General features: G+C 39.4%; 5 protein-coding genes across 6 annotated transcripts; 2 read left to right on the top strand and 3 right to left on the bottom strand.

Annotated features, from left to right (window-relative positions):
- Positions 1 to 327: 327 nt before the first annotated feature.
- Qbp-1 (Queen brain-selective protein-1) lies at positions 328 to 11,459 on the bottom strand. Its single transcript, XM_077404953.1, has 4 exons — positions 11,033 to 11,459; positions 2,336 to 2,404; positions 2,085 to 2,226; positions 328 to 1,693 (listed from the first exon to the last, which is right to left on the bottom strand). The coding sequence occupies exons 2-4, from the start codon at positions 2,386 to 2,388 to the stop codon at positions 1,499 to 1,501; spliced, it is 390 nt and encodes a 129-aa protein (XP_077261079.1). The 5' UTR covers positions 2,389 to 2,404; positions 11,033 to 11,459; the 3' UTR covers positions 328 to 1,498.
- LOC143896848 (uncharacterized) lies at positions 7,183 to 15,472 on the top strand. The gene is made up of 4 exons (XM_077404951.1): positions 7,183 to 7,425; positions 9,981 to 10,240; positions 12,912 to 13,323; positions 13,557 to 15,472. Exons 2-4 carry the CDS (start codon positions 9,991 to 9,993, stop codon positions 14,050 to 14,052), a joined length of 1,158 nt encoding a protein of 385 aa, XP_077261077.1. The 5' UTR covers positions 7,183 to 7,425; positions 9,981 to 9,990; the 3' UTR covers positions 14,053 to 15,472.
- Positions 15,349 to 16,760, bottom strand: Mrpl40 (mitochondrial ribosomal protein L40). Its single transcript, XM_077404952.1, has 5 exons — positions 16,603 to 16,760; positions 16,321 to 16,404; positions 16,059 to 16,229; positions 15,773 to 15,971; positions 15,349 to 15,648 (listed from the first exon to the last, which is right to left on the bottom strand). The coding sequence occupies exons 1-5, from the start codon at positions 16,635 to 16,637 to the stop codon at positions 15,526 to 15,528; spliced, it is 612 nt and encodes a 203-aa protein (XP_077261078.1). The 5' UTR covers positions 16,638 to 16,760; the 3' UTR covers positions 15,349 to 15,525.
- Positions 16,761 to 16,798: 38 nt separating this feature from the next.
- Positions 16,799 to 19,985, top strand: Ift54 (intraflagellar transport 54). 2 transcript variants are annotated; one of them, XM_077404948.1, is made up of 11 exons: positions 16,799 to 17,065; positions 17,223 to 17,340; positions 17,437 to 17,549; positions 17,623 to 17,949; positions 18,168 to 18,351; positions 18,424 to 18,535; positions 18,621 to 18,749; positions 18,822 to 19,071; positions 19,173 to 19,298; positions 19,371 to 19,456; positions 19,552 to 19,985. In XM_077404948.1, the coding sequence occupies exons 1-11, from the start codon at positions 16,931 to 16,933 to the stop codon at positions 19,700 to 19,702; spliced, it is 1,731 nt and encodes a 576-aa protein (XP_077261074.1). In that variant the 5' UTR covers positions 16,799 to 16,930; the 3' UTR covers positions 19,703 to 19,985. The 2 variants fall into 2 exon arrangements, with proteins under 2 accessions (XP_077261074.1, XP_077261073.1); XM_077404947.1 differs by having other exon boundaries at positions 18,168 to 18,535; positions 19,552 to 19,984.
- A 69-nt stretch (positions 19,986 to 20,054) lies between these two features.
- Positions 20,055 to 22,449, bottom strand: Spag (RNA polymerase II-associated protein spaghetti). The gene is made up of 8 exons (XM_077404950.1): positions 22,222 to 22,449; positions 21,891 to 22,013; positions 21,569 to 21,813; positions 21,277 to 21,484; positions 20,953 to 21,210; positions 20,588 to 20,872; positions 20,334 to 20,526; positions 20,055 to 20,247 (listed from the first exon to the last, which is right to left on the bottom strand). Exons 1-8 carry the CDS (start codon positions 22,363 to 22,365, stop codon positions 20,159 to 20,161), a joined length of 1,545 nt encoding a protein of 514 aa, XP_077261076.1. The 5' UTR covers positions 22,366 to 22,449; the 3' UTR covers positions 20,055 to 20,158.
- Between the last annotated feature and the right edge of the window lie 810 nt (positions 22,450 to 23,259).

Raw genomic sequence — 23,259 nt, 5'->3', positions numbered from 1 at the left:
ATGCTTTAATACCTTTAATTTTAATTAATTAATTAAATCAAGTTTGTAATTTAACATCAAGTTTTCTTTAAAAAATAAGAAATTCCAAAGATGCTGATAAATATCAATGAAAAGTATATATTTAAATTAAAAGAAGAGGCGAGAGATACACCGAATCTAGAAGATGCGGAAGAACGCTTTTACTTGCAAACAGCTGAGAGTTATCTTCATTTATCGTCGGCATAAACAAACCATTTCAGAGCGTTGCGCATGAAGCAGGCCGGTCCCGTTCAAGAGCGCGGATAAACGAAGGTAACGTGAGGGAAGGTAACGTCAATGACGTGTACGTGAATGCAACCAATTTTATTCTGTTGTCCGTTACATATGGCGGCGTTCGCCGAAACATTCATGTCCGGTTTTCGCAGGATTAATCGAGAGCTGCGCTAAAAAGGTGCTCGCCGTTCCTGATGATGAGGCGCTTTACGGATGACTAATCGGCGCGAGAGAAGTGCCGATGAAAAAGTTTACTATATTTAGCTATTTTTTTTGCGTTTATTAATAAATATTAGTAACAGTCAGTTAGTGAGAAGCAACGGTATTGACATACTGATAATATTTATCTAAGCGAGCGCGCTTTATCGGGAGATCCGTCGTCTCGCAGGGAGATCCCACTCTCCCTGCGACGCTCTTCAAAGAACTGAACGCGTCGACATTAATTGAAAATAAATATTAAGATAAATGCGAAGTGTCGATATAGCTTTCGTGAATATATATATATATATATATATATATATATGTAATTAAAATGTCAAATCGGAATGTGTCAAAAGTCATATTAACTGTTTCACGGGATGGGAAAGGGATATGGGAGGGAGGGGGGAAGGCTTTTGTATCTTTCTCGCTTACTTCGTTCTCAGCGTCATTTTTCTGCCATCCGGCTTTGCACCGCGACGCTTTTCGACTCTCGGTAGAGAGCCCGGAGAGTCCCGGCTCTTCGGCGTTTCCCGGCGTGGGAAACGCAATCGTGGACCCCGTCGATCGTCCCTCGCTATACCTCTACCTTTCACAGCCAAGAACCATGCACGATGATTCATCGAACATCTCACGAGATCAATCTATAGCCGGCGACGCACGCTCGCTGAGCGCGCGGACACGGGCGCGCGTTTTATTATATGAGACGTGCGTGTACAAAGGCAGGGATAACATAGTAATTAAAAAAATCACAGAAATGCCATTATACACGGACAAGGGGCACCGTCGTCTCCTAGGGGTAGGGGGGGGGGTGGGAGAGGGGCGGGGGGAGATGATAGAGACGGGCTCCGACAAGTTGTCTATCACAATTGGCAGATACCTAATGAGATTACATCGTGAAATGCAATAAATAATTCGGAAAATTACTAATATATATCCGCGATTCTCTTCGCTTTTCCCATTTCGCATTCGCTCCTCTCACATTCGATCGTCGTCTCATCCATACGTCGTCCTCTTCGTCCATCCGGGGGTCGGGTTGGGTATCCGTTTACTTATTGGCGATTCTGTCGAAGATATCCGCGAGATAGCTCCGCGTCTCCAGGCTCTGATGGGGCAGACAGGTGTTCGCGAAGCACGTGAGGTTGTCGACGCTGCAGCCGGTGCATCGGTTGCAACTGCAGATCAGTCCGTCGCCGCACACGCCCCAGGACTCGCTTGGCCCACCGCAAATCTGCCCGGGGCCCTACGGTAAATCGGCGCCGATAAGAATAACCGCGAAAGCGTCGCGCACTCGTGGAATTCTCATCGACCTCCCAAATCGGGACCGACGAAACGTCGAGGATAAAGACAGAAATAAAAATTGGGCGAATTTATGTTAAATTTCGTAACGTCAAATAAATTTTGTATAAAATGAATGAAATTTTTGTTAAATAAAAAACTGTAACGTAACCCGAAATCTGACTGTGACTTGAGCTTCGAATATACGAAACTTTAAATAAAAAGTAAAACCGAAAGTTTTTTTATTCAATTTCATAGCAAATCTTGAATTTTGGGACGGTACTTAAAGACGATCTTCTGTAGCGGGACAACGTGTCGTATTATTGTGTAATCGTTAATCGGGCGTTCTTACTCACTTTTCGGCATTCCGAGACACCGCAGAGGGTTGACGTTGTGACACCAAACTCGCACTGATCGCACTGGTCGCCGCAGCTCACACACAGCGGTCTTGCCTCGTGCCGTTGTGCGATCGCGGGATGAGCGTGGCACTTGTCGATCCTGGAAACATCATCGGAATCACGTTAATTGCTGTAATAACTTTAATAATTGCGTAAAACTTTATTCATTATTTCTACTTCGTTATCACTCGTGTTTTTAATATACTTACAGGAAAATCGCGGCCAGAAGGACGATTGCGTGAATAAGTTGGAAGGTAAGCATTGTGATCCGCGCCGATCTGAAACAGAGACGACGCGTACGTGAATCGCCGTGCGATTCTTTTCATGTAGAATTTTACACGAGCTGGTGTAAAATCAAATCGATGAAATTCTTGATTGAGAATAAAACCCTTATAGATATGTCTAAAGTCTAAACCATTATCTTTTTACGTATCAATCTCTCTTTCGAACCTTTCCTTTATCTCAATAATGAAGACGGCGATCCTTGTGTTTACAATTATAATTATAGTTGAATGAATCTACAGTATCTCGAAAAGTGGCCGGAGCATGAATTAAGTAACGAGGAGAAAAAATAAAATTTACACTAAAGATAAAAATTCATTACTTTTGTCATTTATGACAATGCCTCGCGATAGTTATTAACTAAAAGTGCATTTCCGACACATTTATAAATTTAACACTACTGAAGCGGCCTTGCGTTTTCTTTGATTAGCTTAATTAACAACTTTCGCGGTTCGTATCAAATATCAATGCGAGTTCCATTTATGCCATTTTGATTACGCAGAATATAATTTCTTTGTAAAGGATGATTAATAATTAATCGGTTGCTTCTCGTAGGAAATAATTTGTCTCACTTTTTAAAATAATAACTAATGATTTTCTCATAAATCCCAATTATCGCATCGCCACGGATGCGGATTATCTTTCTAGTTACCGAGTTCAATCACCCCGCTTCAGTGTCTCGGCATTATGCGCAGCAATCCGGCACAGAATCGACAGAAATATCGAGGAGGTAGATATCACCGTGCCAGCAAAATCGATCTCTCATCGCCAATGTGTCACTATAGCTGCTACATGTTTGCAGCGCGAGCACGTAGGGCGAATGGTATTTCGGGCCTTCTCTTCCTCTTTCTTTTTATCCGAGGTACACCAAAAATATGTTGTACAAATGATTCGCTGCAGAATCCAATTATATTCGTTCGAGAAAAGGCACGTATATAAAATTACGTCTGGGTAAGAGATCGAAGGGCGTTCTTCTAGCCGCCAGAAGGTCGCGTGTTACCTTACGACATATATCCAGGAGTTGAACAATAAAAAATGCGTGGATCTCGATAGATTCGCCAAAACACAAACACACCAGGTGATGCGCACTTCAGTGTCTGACATAAAGGCACTTCAAGATATACGGTCATCAAATGTAGCGTGAAGAATCAACCGTGACATATCTACAATGAAGTAGAATCTATATGATACTCTAACATGTCTGTAGAGATTCACGATTATATTATTTATTCCATGGAAACGCTAGTGAACAAAAACATGATGATGATGATGATGATGATGATGATAACGATAATAATGACGATAATGATACTGCAGCCGCGATGCGAGAACCGCGGAAAAGCGTTCGTGCCGGCGACTCGTCGCGCGAATTAAACGGGTAAAACTGATGTCCCACATCGCCACGATGGTCCCCACTCTGCATATAGCGAAACGGTTTAGTCGCAGCCTCCGTGACTCCGTGACGCGGGGCGTGATTTATCGATAAATGTAGAAGAGCGAAAGGGTAACCGTACCAAGGCGAACCATTGCCGAACTTCTTCGCCTTAGGAACGGGTCCAATTGTTTTCCTTCGCCGCTGATGCATCTACCGTCCCCCTTCGATCGAGCGCTTATCAAGCTTGCTAGAAATTCAGAACGGCGTAAGACGGTCCGAGTTCGAGAGAAATTAAAAGCGACCGGGAAAGTCGGACTGCACAGCAAGTTCCGCAATCTCCCGACGCGACGCGGTGAAAGTAAAGCTGAGATAAGGTGATTTTTAATTAACGATATTTATCGGTCTAATAGATGATGCAGCCACAACATACATGATTAGTCTCATTAATATGTCATTAATGCGATTAGTCTCTCATCTTTACTTTGCTTTTGTTACCGATTTATCGGTTATTTTTCTCGGACTGTCGTAACTGTGCGTTCAGCGTGAACTTTGATAATTCAGAATTTATAACGGTAAGATTAAATAAATAAAATCCTAATTTGCATTAACCGCGGTTCGCCGGTCACACGCGATCTGACCGTGCGATTTTGCGGAATCTCTTTGCGCTAAACAGATTAGAGAGGTGGATTTTTTAAACTCTGCCCGGGTTCGTTGGCCGAAAAGACGCGCGTTGTTTCTCGGGGTAAAAGCAAACAAGCGGATCACTCCCGCTATTCTGTCCGATTGTGCTAATAATAAACACAAACATTTTGCGCGACCACGTGATCCACTTCCCGCCGAACAAGGCTTCCCTTCTTCCCTCCCACGATTGCCCATAAACATCCATTCATGAACAAGGAAATTGCGCGGGCTGACTCAGCATTGATACTCGAATCTCGCGGCCTCCTTTACTCCGTTGTTCTGTTTCGGCGAGCGCAAATGTGGATGCGACAAAAAAAAAAGAATTTACCTTATCTTGCATTTATTGTCTTTCTTATCTATTATGTAGTAATCCTTATCTATTAACTTCCTTATTGTTTTGTATAATTGTGTCGCAATCTTATCTATATATGTTTGTGGGTCATTATTATTTTCGGAGTCCAGAATAATAATATTGCAAGGAGACTTTGATCCCTCTACAAGCGCAATAAATATATGATAAAACAACACTGATTCGACCTTCTAATCCCGTATTTATCACTGTCTTTTCTCTTTGGACTCTCTCGGAGATGCACGAACCCAAAGTACGATCCTGATGAACGCGCCGTAATTATTTTTTCCGCGAATTACGCGAACAATATATTTGTCATTCGTGTCAGCGCATCTATATAGCCGTTCTAATATCCGTGTATCTCGCCGTGTATCTCGCCGTGTCGCAGCAAATGCGCAATCTGCGCATGTCTCCACAAAAAAATCATTATTAAAATAAGATAATGGAAATGCAGATATGGCGTCAGACGGCGCGTCTTGTGTAATATTTTCGTCTCGCGCAGACCGGCTACGTTCGGTTTGCGTGTTCGCGGCCTTTTGTTTGTGAGGGAGCTGCGGGAACGAAAGAATATCACGCTTTTCGGGGCGCACAAAAGCGCGACCGCTGGATTATTTGCGGAGACGCTATACATCTTCTCATTGTGGGTCATTGCGTCGAACCGCGGAGTCTTTCTAAACTCCGCTGAGAGACGGCGTAAAATTAGCTATCCCAGACGACGGCTGGCTGATTCCCTCTCGATGAGTGAAAACATACGTGCCGCGAGAACCGGGTCAATGACACGTGCAACATGCATTTTCAGATATTCAAAATCCAATTTCCGATTCTTAGGCTATAAACCGATTTCGTGCGTTACTAGAAAAGAAAAGCGAACACCGTGTAAATGCGAACAGGAGAAATTTTGAAGCTGCCAACGCGCGCGCTAAACGCGACTCCGCTACGTTTAATATATACGAGAGTGCAAATCTCCGTGTTAAATAAATAAGAATTGGAACGTGGCGCACAAATACGGCCCACGTTTCTTTAAGAAACAATAAGTAAATGTCGCTTTTTTTTCCCTGGCACTATTGCACCGGAACTAATCTCACGTGGTGGTCGCGCGTATTGATGTTCCCGTTGTCACACCGACGCAATCATCGGTACTAGGAATCAGCGGAATCATCAGTTAAAATCGTGCTTTCCGCGACAGTAGTGAATGACGCGCATCGTCAGACAACGCTGAAATTCGGCGCATGGAATTCTCAATGAATTCACGGTGTGATTAATCCTTCGAATTTAGCCCGAAATAATTTCGTATATTATTCACAGATTTATTTTGCGCGAAAGGGCTTCGTGTTTTTTTTTTTTAATAGTTTCATTGCTTCATTGCGGGTGCATAATTAATATACATAATTAATATACATAAATTTTAATATCATTATTTCACGCGCGATATAAATATTTATGATAGCAGTTTAGAGGAAAATGTTTCATGACACATAAGCCCAAAGTATTGAAATATTTTACACGGTACATTTTACACGTGGCTGAAAAAAAAAGAAATAAATAAGTCATAATAGAATTTTTGTAATTTTTAAATTTAATATTTACAGAACATTTTTTAATTCTTAGACGCAAAATTGTCAATCTCAGGAAATCACGGTCTTTAAAACTCGTAGCTAAATCATAAAATACATATAAGATGATAGGCGATAAAAAAGTCCAAGTCAGGAAGTCCTGATTATCGCGAATGGTCAGTCTGACAGCTTGTAAGCGTGACTCTGCCGTGTATAGCGAGTCGAAAATCACGAATGATTTTACAGGACTGCGCGTTCTCCATTCAGCCGGAGCCGGATTGTGTAGGGGTACGCGTAGAGAAAATCCGCGAGGGAGCTTTCGCGGTTCGGAAAACATACACGTTCCGATGAGACGCGACATCGCGCCTCTGCCTGCTAAGAATAGCCGAAGAAATTTGCGTTGCTCGACGCAAATGCCAAATTCTCCCTCTCCCTATCTCGCGCTCTTTTCTCCTCCGTTTCGTCGTCTACCCTTCTTCCTCTATTCGCAGTATTCGCACCCCGCCCCGTTCGTCCTGTCTCTTCTCTTTATCTTTCGCTGCGCTCTCTCCTTTATTTATTTTTATATATCTTCCTCCGCACCGTTAGATCTCTTCGTCCTCCACTCTTTGTTCTCTCCGTTTCTTATTTTCTAATTATATCTCTTCCCTCTTCTGTCACCCTTTTATCCCATCCTTTCTCCACTCTTTCGTTTTCTCTCTCTCTCTCTCTCTCTCTCTCTCTCTCTCTCTCTCTCTCTCTCGCTCATTTTCTGTCACATGCACGTATTCACGTACACACATCGTCTTATTTCGTTGCTCCGCTAGTACAAAGACCGACTGGACGGTCAGTCTCGTACCAGTTAGCATTCGTTTTGGACGTGTGCGATCAAACAAACGGTAGCGGCGAAGTCGTTCCATAGTGAGACCCCGCAGACATATCTCTTGAAAGTGAATCTCGAGTCTCGATAATACGGAAGAGCTAAAGGGTTTCCAGAGAGAAGGAGAAAGAATTTCTTTGGTTCCCGAAATTCGCGATTGTCTCGTGAAGAGTTGAATACCCCTTCATTGTCGTTTGAAAGTGAGTAAGCTGGGGCACCATCGATATTTATTTGTTCAATCCATTCTAATTCTAGCAATCAAATTATGTGTCTTGCATGTATAAATATCAAAAAATCAATATATATTGTACGAAGTTGTATGTTTTAATTTTGAATGCAATTTTATTAAAATTGCATTTTAATAAAATCTCTGACTGACTGTTAGATATGTATGTACCAGTATAAGATCACAATTGGAATACAATTAAATATAAGAAAGATGTTAACGTTATGTTAGCTTATAATTATGTGTCTATTAGTATCAGTGTGAATGCAAGTAATTCTCTCTTTCTACCATTTTAACGTTGCAGTTTAATTTAAATTTTGATACATTGAGAAGATTATAGAATCAGAAACAAATAATAATCAGAGTCACCTCATGGTAATTAATTCGTAAAGGAAATTTATAATAAAGAATTAAGAGTAAACACGTGTCTCGGACGAGGCAAACGTATCGTAGGACCGATTGCCTCGGGTCTGTGATGATTGCGTATTTAAAAATTCCCATCGCGTGGTTTGAGCTAAATGCGGCGTCTGATTCTGCGTCTTATTTACTTCGTACACAGATCACCTTCAATGTAGACTTGGAGCAACAATTGCGGATAGGTAGGCACGTTTGGCACTAAATATGCTTTGACGTATATGACCTATGTTTTCATTTCTATTTAATACCTCTTTGAATTATGAAATAAACTGTTTGTGAAATTTTTCACATTGCCTCCTGTTATTTTTAGTTATTATTTCTTAAAAGGCGAGACCCGCGCGGTGAAACAAATTTCCAATTAAGTTGCAAGAAGAATAAATCAAAGCAAAACGAAGGAAAACAGATTTATTGTTAAAAATCGAAATAAAAATTGCACCTTTTGATATCTTTGCGACAAAATTCGAAAGCAGCCGACTTTTATACGCGCGTGGTAAGTGTCGTCGTCTGTTAACGATTCAGGATCAATATTTTCGATGCACGTGCACTTTAGATTTGCACCGGAAGTCGAACAAAAACATGTTTACTATTAACTGCTGACCCGACCAAAACATTGTGTGTCAACCACAAAATGCAATTTTCGAAATTTGTGCCAAACGTGCCACGTTGCCCCCGCATTTTTACATTGACCAACGTATACCTCGTCGAATCATCTGACGTGTGTCTCTCCACGTGCGTCATCATGGATGTGCGAGATTTTGCCAAGAAAAAGAAACATTTTAATTAATTAATAATTTCGCGAATTGCATGTGTGTGCGAGTTAAAATTTAAAATAATACCTAATAATTCCAATTCATGAAATTGGACGATTTCTTCGCGAGAGAGGTGAGATGGATTCTCGAGAAAAAATCAGTTGGAAGAAGATGAACTATTTGATTATCGTCTGTACTGCCCCCCCCCCTCCCCACGTCAAGAAATATAGGCGGTTCCCAATTCTCAAAGGGTAACAAACAAATCACGCATATACCAGACTATAAATATACAGAAACAGAAATATAAATATACAGAACGATTGGTATGGTAAACCGTGAAAGCGAAACGGAAGCACATCGCTTTCTCTTCCTCGCTCAAGAAAGAGTAAAAAAGAGGGAAAGAGAGAAGGCACGAATCTTTGCGTGAAGAGAGGCGTCTCGCGGTTAGAAATAGGTTGAAGTGCGTCCGATATAGTGAAGCCGCGTGATGCAGAAGATTTGAAGATCTACGTTAGACGACTTGCCAAGAGCGACGCGATGCGAATGATTTCTGGCGGCATGGCACGCTGATCGAGCTCATTTGAGCTCAATGTCGTTCTCTCGGAATTCCGAGCTTGTCGTTAAGCAATTAGCGAATTTTCCAAGCTTGCGATTAATGTATTAGACTTTATTAATTGAACTTGGTTTGCCGATCGTACTTCAAAAAATTTCTATGCAACCTAACGAAACAATCGATAAAAAAAAAAAACTACCTGAGGATATTAGATAATTTACAGCGATAATAATAAATGTGATTGCTATAATACAGTACATAGATATGTGACTTTTAATTAATTTTATAAATAATTAGATAAAATTTCGAAAAACACGTTTGATTTGTTGCACGATTCAATTGAGGTATTTGATATTGCATTTCTCTTGATGTATGATGTTACAGATGCTTACGCAATAACGTGCGAAGTTTTATGAAAAAAGAGAAAAAATTTAATTTATAAATAACATTTCGAAAACCGAGTCCTAAAATTTTATAATAATATCTAATGGCTTCAATATTTGTAATTTGGACGGCTTCTTCGCGAGAAAAATGAGACGGAATTCCGTACATCGAGGATAACCGGTTGGAAGAAGAGAAACTATTTGATTATATCATTTCTGCTAGCTATACAACGTCAAAGTATACGTTTCCGAAGAGTAATATATAAGCAACGCATACTAGACTGCGGATAAATATACAAAGATCGGGGAGGCTCTCAAAATTATTGTGTGTTTAATGTTCAGAGAGAAGAAATTTAAAAAAAAAACCTACAAACTCTTGAAAATGATATTGACGAAAAAAATCTATATTTTTCTTGTTTAATTTCAGGACCGACGAGATGGGTATGATAGCGCGCGTGAGGCGTCGCGTCCGCGCGAACTCGCTGACGGTCGACAAGGAGAAAACGGCGCAAAGTGTCTGCCTTCTAAGCGCGGTTCTTCTCCTGCCCTATTGCCCGCGCGGCCCGCTGCCGCTTCTGCCGTCGCCCGCACCGGTCCTGTATTCAGCCCTCGTCCTGCCGGTCGTCTTAAGCGCGAATTACAGGTACCCGGTCCCGACCCTCAAGACTCTCGCCGAGGCGGCCAAAGGTACGAACGGATACTCCGACACTGACCTCTCCACTTTCACATTAGCTTCTCGATTTTATCTTCAAACTAAACTGGGAAACCGACTTTTCCACTCCAGATCCTTGTAATCTGAATCATTTTTCTTCTAGAATATCGCTTTCCGGAATTCGAAATGAATTTTTAACGAGATCACCGATACAATGGTTCTCTCTTTAGCTCCGAGACGACATCGGCTAAAGCTGAATTTTATTAAAAAAAAAAAAAAAAATTAAACGGTTTCTTCAGATGATATGGATGTAGGATTTTAAATCATATAGCTAGTCCACTTTTCAATTTATAAAAAATAACATTTAAATCGCGGTATAATGTAGCATCGTGATCAGCTGAACGATACGGACGGATCGGGACGGATTAATTAGAACATTTGTACTCGCAATCAGTGTTGCAGCGCAATAATAACGCGTACACAGTTAAATATTAAAGGATTAAATTTAAACTGATACCCTGAGTTAAATAACATTTTGTTATTTTTTACTACCATATGCGTCGAAATTTAACAAAAAGCAGTATTATTTTAACTTTATATAGTTTAATTAAATTAACGACATATTGAGTAAGAACAATGGCGATCTATAAAAGTGTTTAAAAACAATCGAAGTTGAGTTAAATTCGACACTATGAATGACAGTGTAACACTAGTAGTACGTGTCAATTGGTTCAAACTATACAAATCGAGTAGTGCAGAAGTAGCCGCGTTCCGCGAGCTTCACGAGGAATTGGCCTAGGTCGCGTCTACCACGACGTCGTCCTCACCTGAACTCCTAGAATCCTCTCGCTGCCTACAGTTGGTCTCGTCACTAATCGGCGATGATCCTTGTCGCGCAGACGCCAAGTCGCTCAATGCACGGCCGGAGACGGAGCGCGGTTAGTTTTATAGGTAGCAGAGGCAGGCCCTCCGTCCTGATGTCTTCCAACCGGGGGATGGGAGATCCTTCGGTTGCCATGTGAAATCCTACGGGTTCCACGTAGCCGCACACCGCTACGTCGCCACTTCCAGCATCCGTCCTTGTCTCGTCCTGCACCGCCATGTCGTCGGTGGCTCGTCCTGACTGACGTCCATTAATATGCAAATCCTCTCTCGCCGGCTCTCTCTTGGGACTCGTTACTAAAAATGAAGTCGATCATTCATCGAAGCCACGTCAATTACGTTATACTCAATTAACGGTGGCCGAGGGAGGCTCTCTCTTTCTCACTCTTTCTCTCTCTCCCTCTCTCACTCTCTTACTCTCTCGCTCTCTTTATCTATCTCTTTCCTTGCTCCCTTCCTCTCTCTCTCTCTCTCTCTCTCTCTCTCTCTCTCTCTCTCTTTGGTGCACGCTCGCGCTTATCAGCATCAGCTGGCAACAAGTTTACGATTATTAACGTAAAGCACGCCCTGTCATGTTATTCAGCAACCTGTCATCCTTCAGTAAAATTCTCAACGGAGGGTTGATCGTTGGTCGGTTCCACCTCTGGAAAATCACTCACGATGACGCGCTCCTATCGTATCGCTTCTCTGCAACTTTGTGCTCTCTTTCCTCTTCGGGAAGCGAAGGATGAGCGTGACGATGGGAAAGAGCGAGACGAGATAGAGAAAGAGGAAGAGGAAGGAGGAATCTATCTCCGTGGCGAACGCATATCAATGTTCTTGTGTTTAATAATAACGAGATGTCGCGTGTCTGCGCGTTTCTTTTTTGCTCACCTCCGCATATCCTCGCCTCGTCAGCGCAAACGTTAAAACGATAATCTTCCCTGATAATTACGAGGACGGTAGCGGCTATAAATGGTTTTTGTTCAACCGTTCGAGAGTCGGTCGGAGGCAGGTTGTATCTTTCACGAATCGCTTCCGTCACGTGACCGATTTGTATCCTCAAAATATGATTACATTGATTGAACGAACTAGGCCTCACGCTCGTCTCGATCATCCAATTTTTTCCCGACGGTGGACGTATAAATAGCAACGTATAGACGTTTTTTGTATAAGGCCGCTATAAAAATTGAAGTCATCGATCTACGTTAGTTACTTCATCATGCCGGCGGTGCACCGCGCCGGCTTGAGCTGTAACAGTAAAAAATTGCCTTTCGAGAATCCACGCTTCTCAAGTTATAATTTGGAGATATAAATTAAGAAAGCTTTCTTCAACGTTGTAATCTCAAAGTATAAATTAAAGTTAATCGCTCCTTCGAACGCGAATATTCGAAATTCGGCGCTGGACACTGCATTTTCGAGTTATAAACGCCAACCCCCGATATCTCTAAGGCGCGATGATATGAAAAATCCGGATTGAACATCGATCTCTTTCGTTATCATGTAGACCGCATTAATCTTGTTCCCCCTTTTGTATGAAGAATCGTCAAGAGACCCGTCCCGTTCTCTACTGAACGTTTAAATAAAAGTCGCCTTTCGAGTTCCTAACACAACAATTACAAATTATTTTTACGTCAACGTTCTTTGAAGAACCACCATTAATGGAGACGCGAAGCAAAATTAAATCTCTTTTCTTTGCATTGAGGCAAAAATAATATTTTTATTTTGCATCAAGGTGAAATTAAATTCTTCATTTTGCATCGAGGAAATTAAATCCCCGTATTCTGCATCGAGGCCAAGAATTAAATTCCTCATTTTGTATGGATTATGTTACGATGTTAAAAGATGGAGCCAAGAGAGCCTGGCATCCCTTGAATCGCTTCCTGAGACGGCTGTACGCGCCGGTGGACCGCGCGGAGAATCTCTTCCTAAAGATGCGCAATCTCTCCGTCATGGCGAACCAGATAGTGTTCCTGATCCTGGCCGACAAGGTGCTGCTGCCGCAGCAAAGGCTGACCTGCCTGTACACGCTTATGTTCTACAACGTGATAGCCTACTGTGTGAGCTACATCAAGGAGCTGATCCAGAAGGAGGACTGGTCGCCATACGTCACCCTGACCGAGCGATCCAAGATCAAGCATCTCGCGATGTCGGCCACCAAGATCGTGCTCGAGTGGACCAAGGCGGTGACGTTCGTCGTCACACTGACCTTCATGCTTCTCGTGTTCGGACTGGAGCAAGGCCTTGATAACTACAAGTGAAAAACTTAATCGGGATCTCTGATCCACATAAATAATTAAGAATATCACAATTGTCCCTCTGCTTGTTATATAATTAATATTATTAAGTTTGCTTTTTCAATTTTTCGTAGATTTGTTGAGATAGTAATTTCTCTACTTATATTTTGTGTAATAATTCGGATTTGTATAATAATTAAGTATCTGTATGTCTTTCTGGTTTCTTTAATTATTTAATCTAAATATTTTGCAGACCCTCAATGATCTACACAGTGATCACGTGGATTTATTATTCGGCGACGGAGAAAGTTTTCGTCGAGATGTTCCCGACGATCCTGGGCTTCCTGCAGCTGGAAGCGTTGGAGAACATCGAGAATCTGTACGCGCCGGTGATACTTCGTTGCTTCACGATCGCCATGTCGGCGATCTTCGGCGTCCTACTGTTGCCGTCGGCTTCTTGGAGGTTCCTGATGGTCGCCACGTATCTGAACGTGTATCTGCGATGGAAGGAACTGGCGGCGAATTCGGGCGCGGTGCTGCGACGGGAACGCGAAGTGCTGAATCGCTACAGGAAGGCGACCGTCGAGGAAATCGAGAGGTTCGACGACGTGTGCGCGGTGTGCCTGTGCGGCATGACGAAGGCCAGGGTGACACCCTGCCATCATCTTTTCCACGCGGACTGTCTGCGACAATGCTTGAAGACCAGCGACAAATGTCCCATGTGCAAACGCGAGCTCAAGTTCGACTAGATTTAAACGACACGTCGGGAAATTATATACTCTTTTAATTGCCTCCAGAAAGATTTACGAGATTCTCGGAACACGCCGTGTCGAAGAAGACCTAGGGGGAAGAGGGAGACGTATGTGGATGACATTTTGCGTCTGGAAGATTTACGCCGTCTTTTATATATTTCGATTTACGACGTCATTGGCGTCGAAAAGATTTACGGCGTCTTTTTAGTTTTCTGAAGGGTTTAAGAGAAGATTCAGGACGACATTCTTGAACCCTTGTATTATTCGAGGAAAGAATCAAACAGAGAGGGGGGGAAGAGCTTGCGATATTGTGGAATATCGATAATATTCGCCTAAGGAATGCATGTTCCTTTAGATATACTTTACTGTGATATAGATCAACATCATACACAGAAAAAAAAAGATGTGTTAAATCAAGACATATATACTTGTATATATATAAGCAAGAATCTATAATTTTTTTATAAGAATTTCAACTTTTTTTCTTGATTAAACTATTATAAATAAGTTTTCTTCGTTTAAGGCAATTTATCTCATTTCAAGATTATAGATTTAACACTTTTTTTCTGTGTGTAACTTAGGATTATACAAAAATATATTACACGTTATTATGGCTACGGTCAACGTGACGCTACAAATGCTTCGAAGAGCATTCCTCTTCTTTTTTCTTCCAATGAAGAAAGAAAGAGAAGAACGCTCCAAAGCATTTGTAGCGTCACGTTGACCGTAGCCTATGTTGTCGGTCAATTCGTGACCGACACGTAATTCGTAACTTTAACCGGCGAATGGAAATACGCTTATTTTGTATTACTATCTTTCATTAATGTATCGTTAATGTAATGTTGGGGAAAAACAGCGAACTGCGTTATTTATATGTACATTTGTTAAGTATTTTTTCCGTTGCGTTTTGCACGAATCAAAACAGTTTGTTACAATCTGAAATAATGGAAAATTGTTTCGCAACAAATTGTCGATAGAGTTAATAGAATTTTAAAATAGCGCAGTTTTGTACGCCACAATTTTTTTCTTAGAAATCGTATGAAGTAAGCTTGTAAAAGCCCTATGATAATGCAATTAAGAAATATCAAATAGTATTAAAAGATTTCTCTGTGTAGTCCTAATTCTCATATTCGACATATAAAAACGTAGTCTAACAAAGCTTCATTTTCTCAGAAGTTACGGCAGATAGAATAAGCTCTTATTTCACTGAAACTGTCAATATCTTATACGTTTTTTTTTTTTTTAGTAATTTGTCGCTTACTTGAGCGGTAAATGAAAAAAATGTTTTTCTCCTTATATTAAAATGTTTATTTGCTTCTATTATATCGCTTTCTATATTCTACCAGAAATTCATGTAACATTATTAAATGTATGAATTCATATTTCGAGCTGGAAATACATGTTGTATTTGTACGTATTCTCTGGTGTAAAGTGAAATCTCTCCAAATTCTTTTGTACAGCATCAAACGCTCATTCCTCTCCATCAAACTTCCGAGTGGTGTTTATATATTCGCCATCGGGACTGTCGTAATTTTCTATCGCAGGCGTTTTTAACGGACCTTTCGCCGTATACGGTAAAAGCCCTAAATCCATCTAAAAACATAGACGTATGAATTCAAATCATGCTGTAAATAGATTTTTATGGAAAATTATTTACAACTACGGGACAAAAAGTAATCATGCTCAGTTTAATTCTCCGAGTAAAACTAATAATTACTTGTATCGCTTCTTGATACAGGTCTTCTGATTCCGCTCTCAGTTCGTCGAGTGCTTTTTGCTGCGAATAAAAGATAGAATCTATCGCCCGAACGGTAACCAAATGCTGTTGAGTTTTATATCTGTTCCAGTCCTTTTGCAACAAAACTCTGGACTCCGCTTCCTCTTCCGATATCGGTGGAAGCTTCCGCAGCCTTTGCCTTAAATCAGTTTCCACAGTCAATAATTATATTCATCCTGCATATAATTTGTCTCATACAATATGCTTGCGTGCACGAAAAGCTTACTGTCTTTCATCTATTAATTTCAATGGCACTTCCAACTCGTCGACTGGTTTCAGTTGCTTAGATTGCTTCTGTAACCTACGAATTTGCTTTTCTAACTTCCTCTTCTTTCTTTCTTCTCGTGCCCTGATAATCGCGGGGTCTAGTCTTTTCTTTTTCTTCAATGGTTCTCCTCTATAGAACGAATAAAGAGGATTACAACATGATTGTACATCGCTATAATATGTATGTAAGATACTGTAAGAAATGTACAACGGCAACTTACAAAAGCGCGCTGCTAACTCTGAAATACAACGGATTGGTGCATGCCGAAATGTTTCGAATGCCAGGTATAGCGTGCACCGATAATCTGAAAGAAAAAACGGCAGGAGATCAATTTTCGTGGGAGTCTTTCTATCAAACGTTCAAACTTACTTTAATGTTGCTGTACAATCATGTTATCGAAACCAATTATTTAAACTATTATTTAATAAATTATTTATTTCAATCAGTGAATTTAGATTAATATTATTATTTAGATAATTAAAATGTTGTCGTGCGTAATTACCGCGATAACGCAGGCAACAAATTCAAGACGCTCATCCTCGTGATATAACCTCCTCACACTTGCTCACACTTCGCACCTGCATGAAAACAAGTCCGGTCCGTGGTGAGTGCCGCGACTGCCGCCAGAGAGAGGCCTCGGCACTCGGCACTCGGCACTCTCGGCAGACCAGCTGACCAGCGTGATCGCCACGTTGCCTGGCAACCGTTTATTACAACAACATTACATTGGACTGATACTGATTGGACGCGAATCGCCGCTCGAGTTCGTGTTCGTGACAGCTGACAGCTCTAGGCATGACATTATTAGAAAAACAGAAAAATCTATCGCGATGACGGACGAGGTGCGACTCGAGGTGATAAAGAAAACGCAGGATTCACTCGGGAAATATTTCAAGAAGCCGCCACTAACCGAAAAACTGCTCCGCAAGCCGCCGTTTCGCTTCCTCCACGATATTATAACAGCTGTAATTTATCGCTCGCACAATGATATATATTTCGATATCTAAAAGTCTTTCTACTTTTAACTTGTTTTGTTTTTAATTTTTATGCGGAGTATATGAACTTCCGCTTGCATTTAGGACACTCTATTTATGTACGTGAGCGAAAAAAAATTGATTTCAGACCATTAGAGAGACCGGTTTCTTAGAAGGATTATTCAGCGAGGAAGAGCTGAATTCTGACAATATAAAGGACAAGGAAGCAAAGCTCGCTTTCTTGACGAAGCTCATTGATGTCGTCAGTGAGTATTTTAATTTTGTTCGATCATCACTTTATTATCGTTTTATCGCTAATTATACGATATTTAAATACATTATATGAATATTGTGTGTTTTAGAATTAATTTCGGGTGCTAATTTAACGGTCAGAGCAAGTAAAATTGTCTCCGGTCAAGAGCCGACGAAGACAAATGAGTTGCTGCAAGCCATTGGGAAAGCCCTTGATAAGAAGGTAATAAATTTCGCTGCTCAAAAATAGGATATGACTTTTAAAGTAATTAATAACGCGTCTGTGTGTGTGTTAGGTCAGTAGCAGAGAGGCGATTGAGCACTACAAAAAGAGCTTGGAAAAGAAAACAAAGGCTGGCTCAAAGTCAAGATCCACGATTAAGGAGGAACCTTCAAAGAATCCTGCATCGAGGCAGGCTTCGCAAACGAGAAAATCGTCGGAGAAAGACAAGATCTCGGCGGAACGAAAGAAAAGGTCGTCTAGCACGGGGAAAGTAGCGTCGGGCGAAGCAAAGCGCGATAAGGATGACAGAACCGAGGAGAACAAAGCGAGAAAAGGGAATGATAGAAAGAAGGAGGAAAGCTCGAAGAATATCGAAGCCATAGACATCCCGCCAGCTGAGGTAAAAATTCAAAGAAAAATGTCATAGCTAAAATCGTTTAAATAATGGTGCCTTGGAATAAATATTTATTAAAGAGACTTAAGGTTCTATTTCTCCATTGTTTGAAATTCACAGACTATTTGCTTAGTCCATAATTAAAATAAATTTTTCTATTTGTTTCTCTAACGTGTATTTTAATTAACACGCTTGTATTTACATCTTACTTTTATTGTATTCAGCCGGTACAAAATAAAACTTCCACCTCGGCGCAAAGAAGGAGGCCTTCTTCGTCCGCCAAGGTGAAGCAGGATGCCACAATTTCAGATGTGAACGGCCTGACGAAGGAAGAACAAGCGCAACGTAGGAATTCCTCCAGTAGAGCAAGACGCACAGCACAAGTAAATGGGTCACAGGAGAAAATAGGTAATACGACTTTACAGACATCTTCTAACAATGAAGAGCAAAATAAATCGGTAACGAGCGGTTACACTAAAGAGACTAAGGAAAATGAAATGGAAGAAGACAACTCGCGGCAACAAAGCGTCGAGAAGAGCGATCAACCAACGTCAGAGCTTGCGGGATCTCGAGTCGAAACTACTGAAATGACGTAATGTTCTGTTCTATAAGTTCGTTACGGATAACAAAGTGATATCGAGATGCGATAGTAATATTAAATTCAACGTTTGTTTTAGCGTTTTGCAACAATCAGATGCGAGGCCCAAAACATCCCTGAGACCACCTAGTGCCAGACCCATCAGTGCCAGGCCAGCTGCTCCCAGAATGAGAGCAAAGACGGAGATGATAGTCAACGAGGAGATACAGTAAGATGAAGATTTAATTTATATTGTACGACAAATTATTACATTATAAATAATTTCAAAATACGATTGCAGAACACCAGTGGGGAATATTAGTGTCATTGTAGAGGATTCCGACTTGAAGGATGACGACGACGACGACGCGGAAGATATGGTGGTGATGGAAGCGAAGGGAAGTGGCGGTGACCTCTTAGAGAACGGCGATTACAAGATAGACAATCAGTTGATGCAGGAACACGGGCATCTCGTGGCGCAAATATTAGAGACTCAGCGGGAATTGGTCAACACAGACAATGTCGATGTATTGCCGAAGAAAGTCGACATCGTAAGAATCAAAATACATTGCCATTACTTCTACTTCCGAGTCGTGATTGCTGTCGCAAAATGTTGAGTAAATTGTCATTAAATAAATGCATTTTGGCACAGGCGTGGGAATCGGGTTCGAAACGCGACCGAGAAACAGCGGCTAAAGAAATCGATAAATTACGCGGAACTATACAGACATTAACGCGCACGACAAATCCTCTGGGGAAATTATTGGATTACGTGCAGGTAATATATATTTACACACAGTCTTATCTATCTCAATCACAATCTCTTTAACGAAACTAAATTTGATGTCAGGAAGACGTAGAGATGATGCAAAAAGAACTATTGGACTGGAGAAGTCAGTATCGCCAATTGAGCGAACAATTGGAAGGAGAACAAAAGTATGTACAAAAGTACACGTGATACATGTATAAAATCAACAGTGAATAATTTTAATAATTCTTTATTCTGAAAATTAATATAAAATTTTTTTTAGGGAGACTCAAGAGATGATAGAACCCATGAAGGAGACATTGAAAGAAATTGATAACAACATGAAGATTGAGTTAAATAAGATATGTCAGGTAAAAGCGCAAATGATGAAAAATGATCAAAAAATACGACGATTACTTAACGGTAATTTATAATGCAATTATATTTTTTATATTGTAAATATGTTTATAAGCCATTGAAATATATAATTGGTTGTTTCACCATAAATTACGTAGCTTAGAAGAAAATTTCCTGTATAAACAATTTTATATACGTAATTTTTTTATTTATTAATAATATGGTATATAACATTTGAATATATGTATAATATCTTTACAATATGTATAATATCTATACCATTTCTTGTAAATATTATTTATTATTTACACGTATATTATGTTAAAATATAGGTGAAATTTTTATAAATCTTGTATCATACAATAATTTTTTTTTCTCGGAACTTTGTGATCATAAAATGATAAAATATGAATAAATATTTGAACACAATTTAATGAAAAAACGATTTATTTTCATTTGTCCGAAATATAACCGTCCATTACAATACTTGAGCTTACCTTTATCGTACGCAAAACTTTTTTTTATTAAATGTCTTAAATCTCATATTTATTCTGTAAGTCTGTAACTTCTTTCTCAGGTATCTTCTCAGACGTATTACAATACGAAAACATAAGCTTCAGATCTAAAAATATTTTAAACCCCATATTAAAATATTTTAAACCATATATTTTAAATTAATCGTAAAAAAAATTCAATTGTTATACACACCTTGCTTTTCTGAATTAGTGATGAACATAATAAATGCTCTAAACCTTTTAACATTACTGAGATCTTTTAAATACGAGAATATAGGTTCATTGCGTTTCATAAATTCTGTTTTCAGTGTCATTAAGATATCGCTAAAAATATCACTTTCCATTGAATCTCGAAATATTTTTGGCAGGTTGCCTAATGGTATTTGCTGAAAGAAAAAAAAATTGAATATAGCTTATACTCTTTGTGTGCAAAAAATTGTTACTTACCTTTAGATATCTGTATCGAAAATCGAAGGAGGTATATTTTCTCCAATTTAATAAAAACTGCACTGCATTTTTCGGGATGGGAGGCATTTCTTTAAAACTTTCAATAAAATTTTCTTTCGGTTTACATGTTGCAACGTTTTCCTTTTGTTTTGTAATATTACCAGGATGTACGCATGATAATTCTACGTATTGATTTTTACTACACGTTGCTTTAATTTCCTCTTCGAATGATTTAAAAGGTTTGCTTAAATCAGCCAACTGTACAGGTATTCTCTTCAATGGCTCCTAATTAAAATAAAAGATTTAGCTATATTGTTACGCATATTTATACATTATATCTGGAAAATATATCAGCGCAGATTTACCTTTGAACGTAGATGAGGAGGTTTGTCAATAGGCTCCACAATTTCAACATTATCCTTTTCGGGAAGCCAATCTGGAATGCGTCGGTCTTTCTTCGATTTTGTTACACTTGTTGCACTTCCGCTTGTTGGTTTTACAGTATTATCTACATTTGTGCTACACTTTTTATTTGTATCCTTCTTAGTGTCTATTACTTTATCATCTTTCTTTTCATGATCAGACACGTCAGCTGTACGTACGTCTTTTACAGACATAAATGACTAAAAGAAGATAAAAATATAATTTATAAATATCAATTTAACCCAATAATAATAAAGAATACATACCTTTCCACTTCCAAACTTCTCAAGTTGACTAAGCAAGATCTCGGTTTCCTTACTACAGGGTTCCAGCTCTGCAATCTTCTGTATGTCATCCATTGCCTCTTTGTATCGCTTCAATCCTAGTCTGGCCGTCACTCGTCTGTGATAAGCCTTCACGTAAGTCTTGTCCAGTTGTATCGCGGACGAGCAGTCTGCTTCCGCCGAGTACAAGCTGCAACATAGTAATATTTAGTAGCTGTTACATGTAGATAATAGAATTAATCAGTTTATTGTACTCTTAAAATGTAAAATTTACTTCTCTTGCTTCAAATAGCAAAGCGCACGGTTAGCATAAAAGATAGCGTCATAAGGAAAAATTTTTATCGCCTCGCTGTACGAAGCGATTGCTTTGTCCCATTTCTTTTGTTTCACGAAATCATTGCCTTGCTGCTTGTACTCTATCGCTTTGCTGTGGTTATTTTCCAATTCTTCCTTGGATAAGATTTCCTCAAACGACTCGTCCGATTGTTCCGCATTGTCCACTTCCTTGCACGCTTTGTTCTGTATAATTTGTTATAAATATATTTCAAGTCTTGAGAGTAGAACTAGTATAACTTAACGTAAATAACACCCCTTACAATGTCAAATTTATCCCACGACGTGTAGTCATACGATTTTATTCGTTTAGAATTTGTAGAAGTTTTCATTTCTTTCACCTCACATTTCTTTTTATTTTTGCTTCTGACAGGCGGTATAATTTGCTGAAATGTGTAATATATCTTACTATTTAACAAGTTAAAATAGTTAAATCGTAAATACCATAAATAGCCAATGTTTGAGCCAAAATAGCATAATTCTTCACATATAAAATTAATATTTGAATCTTTCTCTTAAAAATCATAAATCAGTAAACTCGCATTATTATTTATTCCCCAACATTATTTATCACTTCTCTATTTGCGAAAATACCTGGCCAATGCGTTCATTCAGTATCTTTTGCTCCTTGCGTTTCATTTGCTCCTCCCAATTTTTCAAGTCTAGGAATTCGCTCTGCAGATCCTCTGAATTATCCCGCACCTGTTTTTGCATCAATATAGAATTGTCAAGAGCCATGGTAAAAAGAAACTCACGAAATAGCAAAATAGCGTCTCGTATTGCGTTTCGCTCGCCGACAACGACAGAAATGTTGAGGTTAGAATTATTTCTCACAAACGGAACATGATGCCGTCAAATATCTCATGTTATCTTCAGAAGATATAATCGTCATTTACATTATCGACACGCTTACGTTTTAATTTCTATATGAGTTGTGTGTGTTGCGAGATAACGCCACTGTTCACTCATTTCTCTTGCGCCTTGCGCCTTAGACTACTGCAGCATTGTAGAAAGTGTTACATTCTTATAGGCGAAACTGCTCGATAAATTATATTAGAAAAGATTCAGAAAAATTTCATGCACCCTTACAAAAAATATCTATAAAAATTAAAACAATATTAATAAAAATATAAAAATGAAAATATATTAAAGGCATTATTTAAATAATAAAGATAGATTAAAATTTATAAAATCCACATATAACTGACTTGAATAAGGAATAAAAGTGTTTTTATGTTACAGTTTATTAAAACGCTTTACTCAGAATTCAGTAACATTTTTACAACTGCAAAAGCTTCTCGATGTGTGAAATCATTATAGAATTATTGCTTCTTATTGCAGACAACATACACGGAGAGTCTTTATATATAATTGCAAGACATATATATATCGCAAAGACATCTGAAAAATGTTCTATGTCGTTAAATTTAATTAAACTGATGAAGTTATAAAATAAAATACTACTTTGTGTTAAAATAATTAAATTTGGGCACACATGGAGTTAAAAATAACAAAATGTTATTTATTGTAACTTAAGGTATCGATTTAAATTTCATCCTTTAATATTTAACAGCGGATACCCTCGGCATCCCTCCTCGCGGGATGTCGGGGGGGAGGGGGGGGGTGACTTGA

Source organism: Temnothorax americanus, unplaced genomic scaffold, assembly GCF_048541705.1.
Source record: "Temnothorax americanus isolate GAGA-0224 unplaced genomic scaffold, ASM4854170v1 Scaffold2, whole genome shotgun sequence".
Taxonomy (NCBI): Eukaryota; Metazoa; Arthropoda; class Insecta; order Hymenoptera; family Formicidae; genus Temnothorax; species Temnothorax americanus.
Note: the sequence above shows the minus strand (reverse complement) of the source record. Positions and strands in the feature narration are given on the sequence as shown.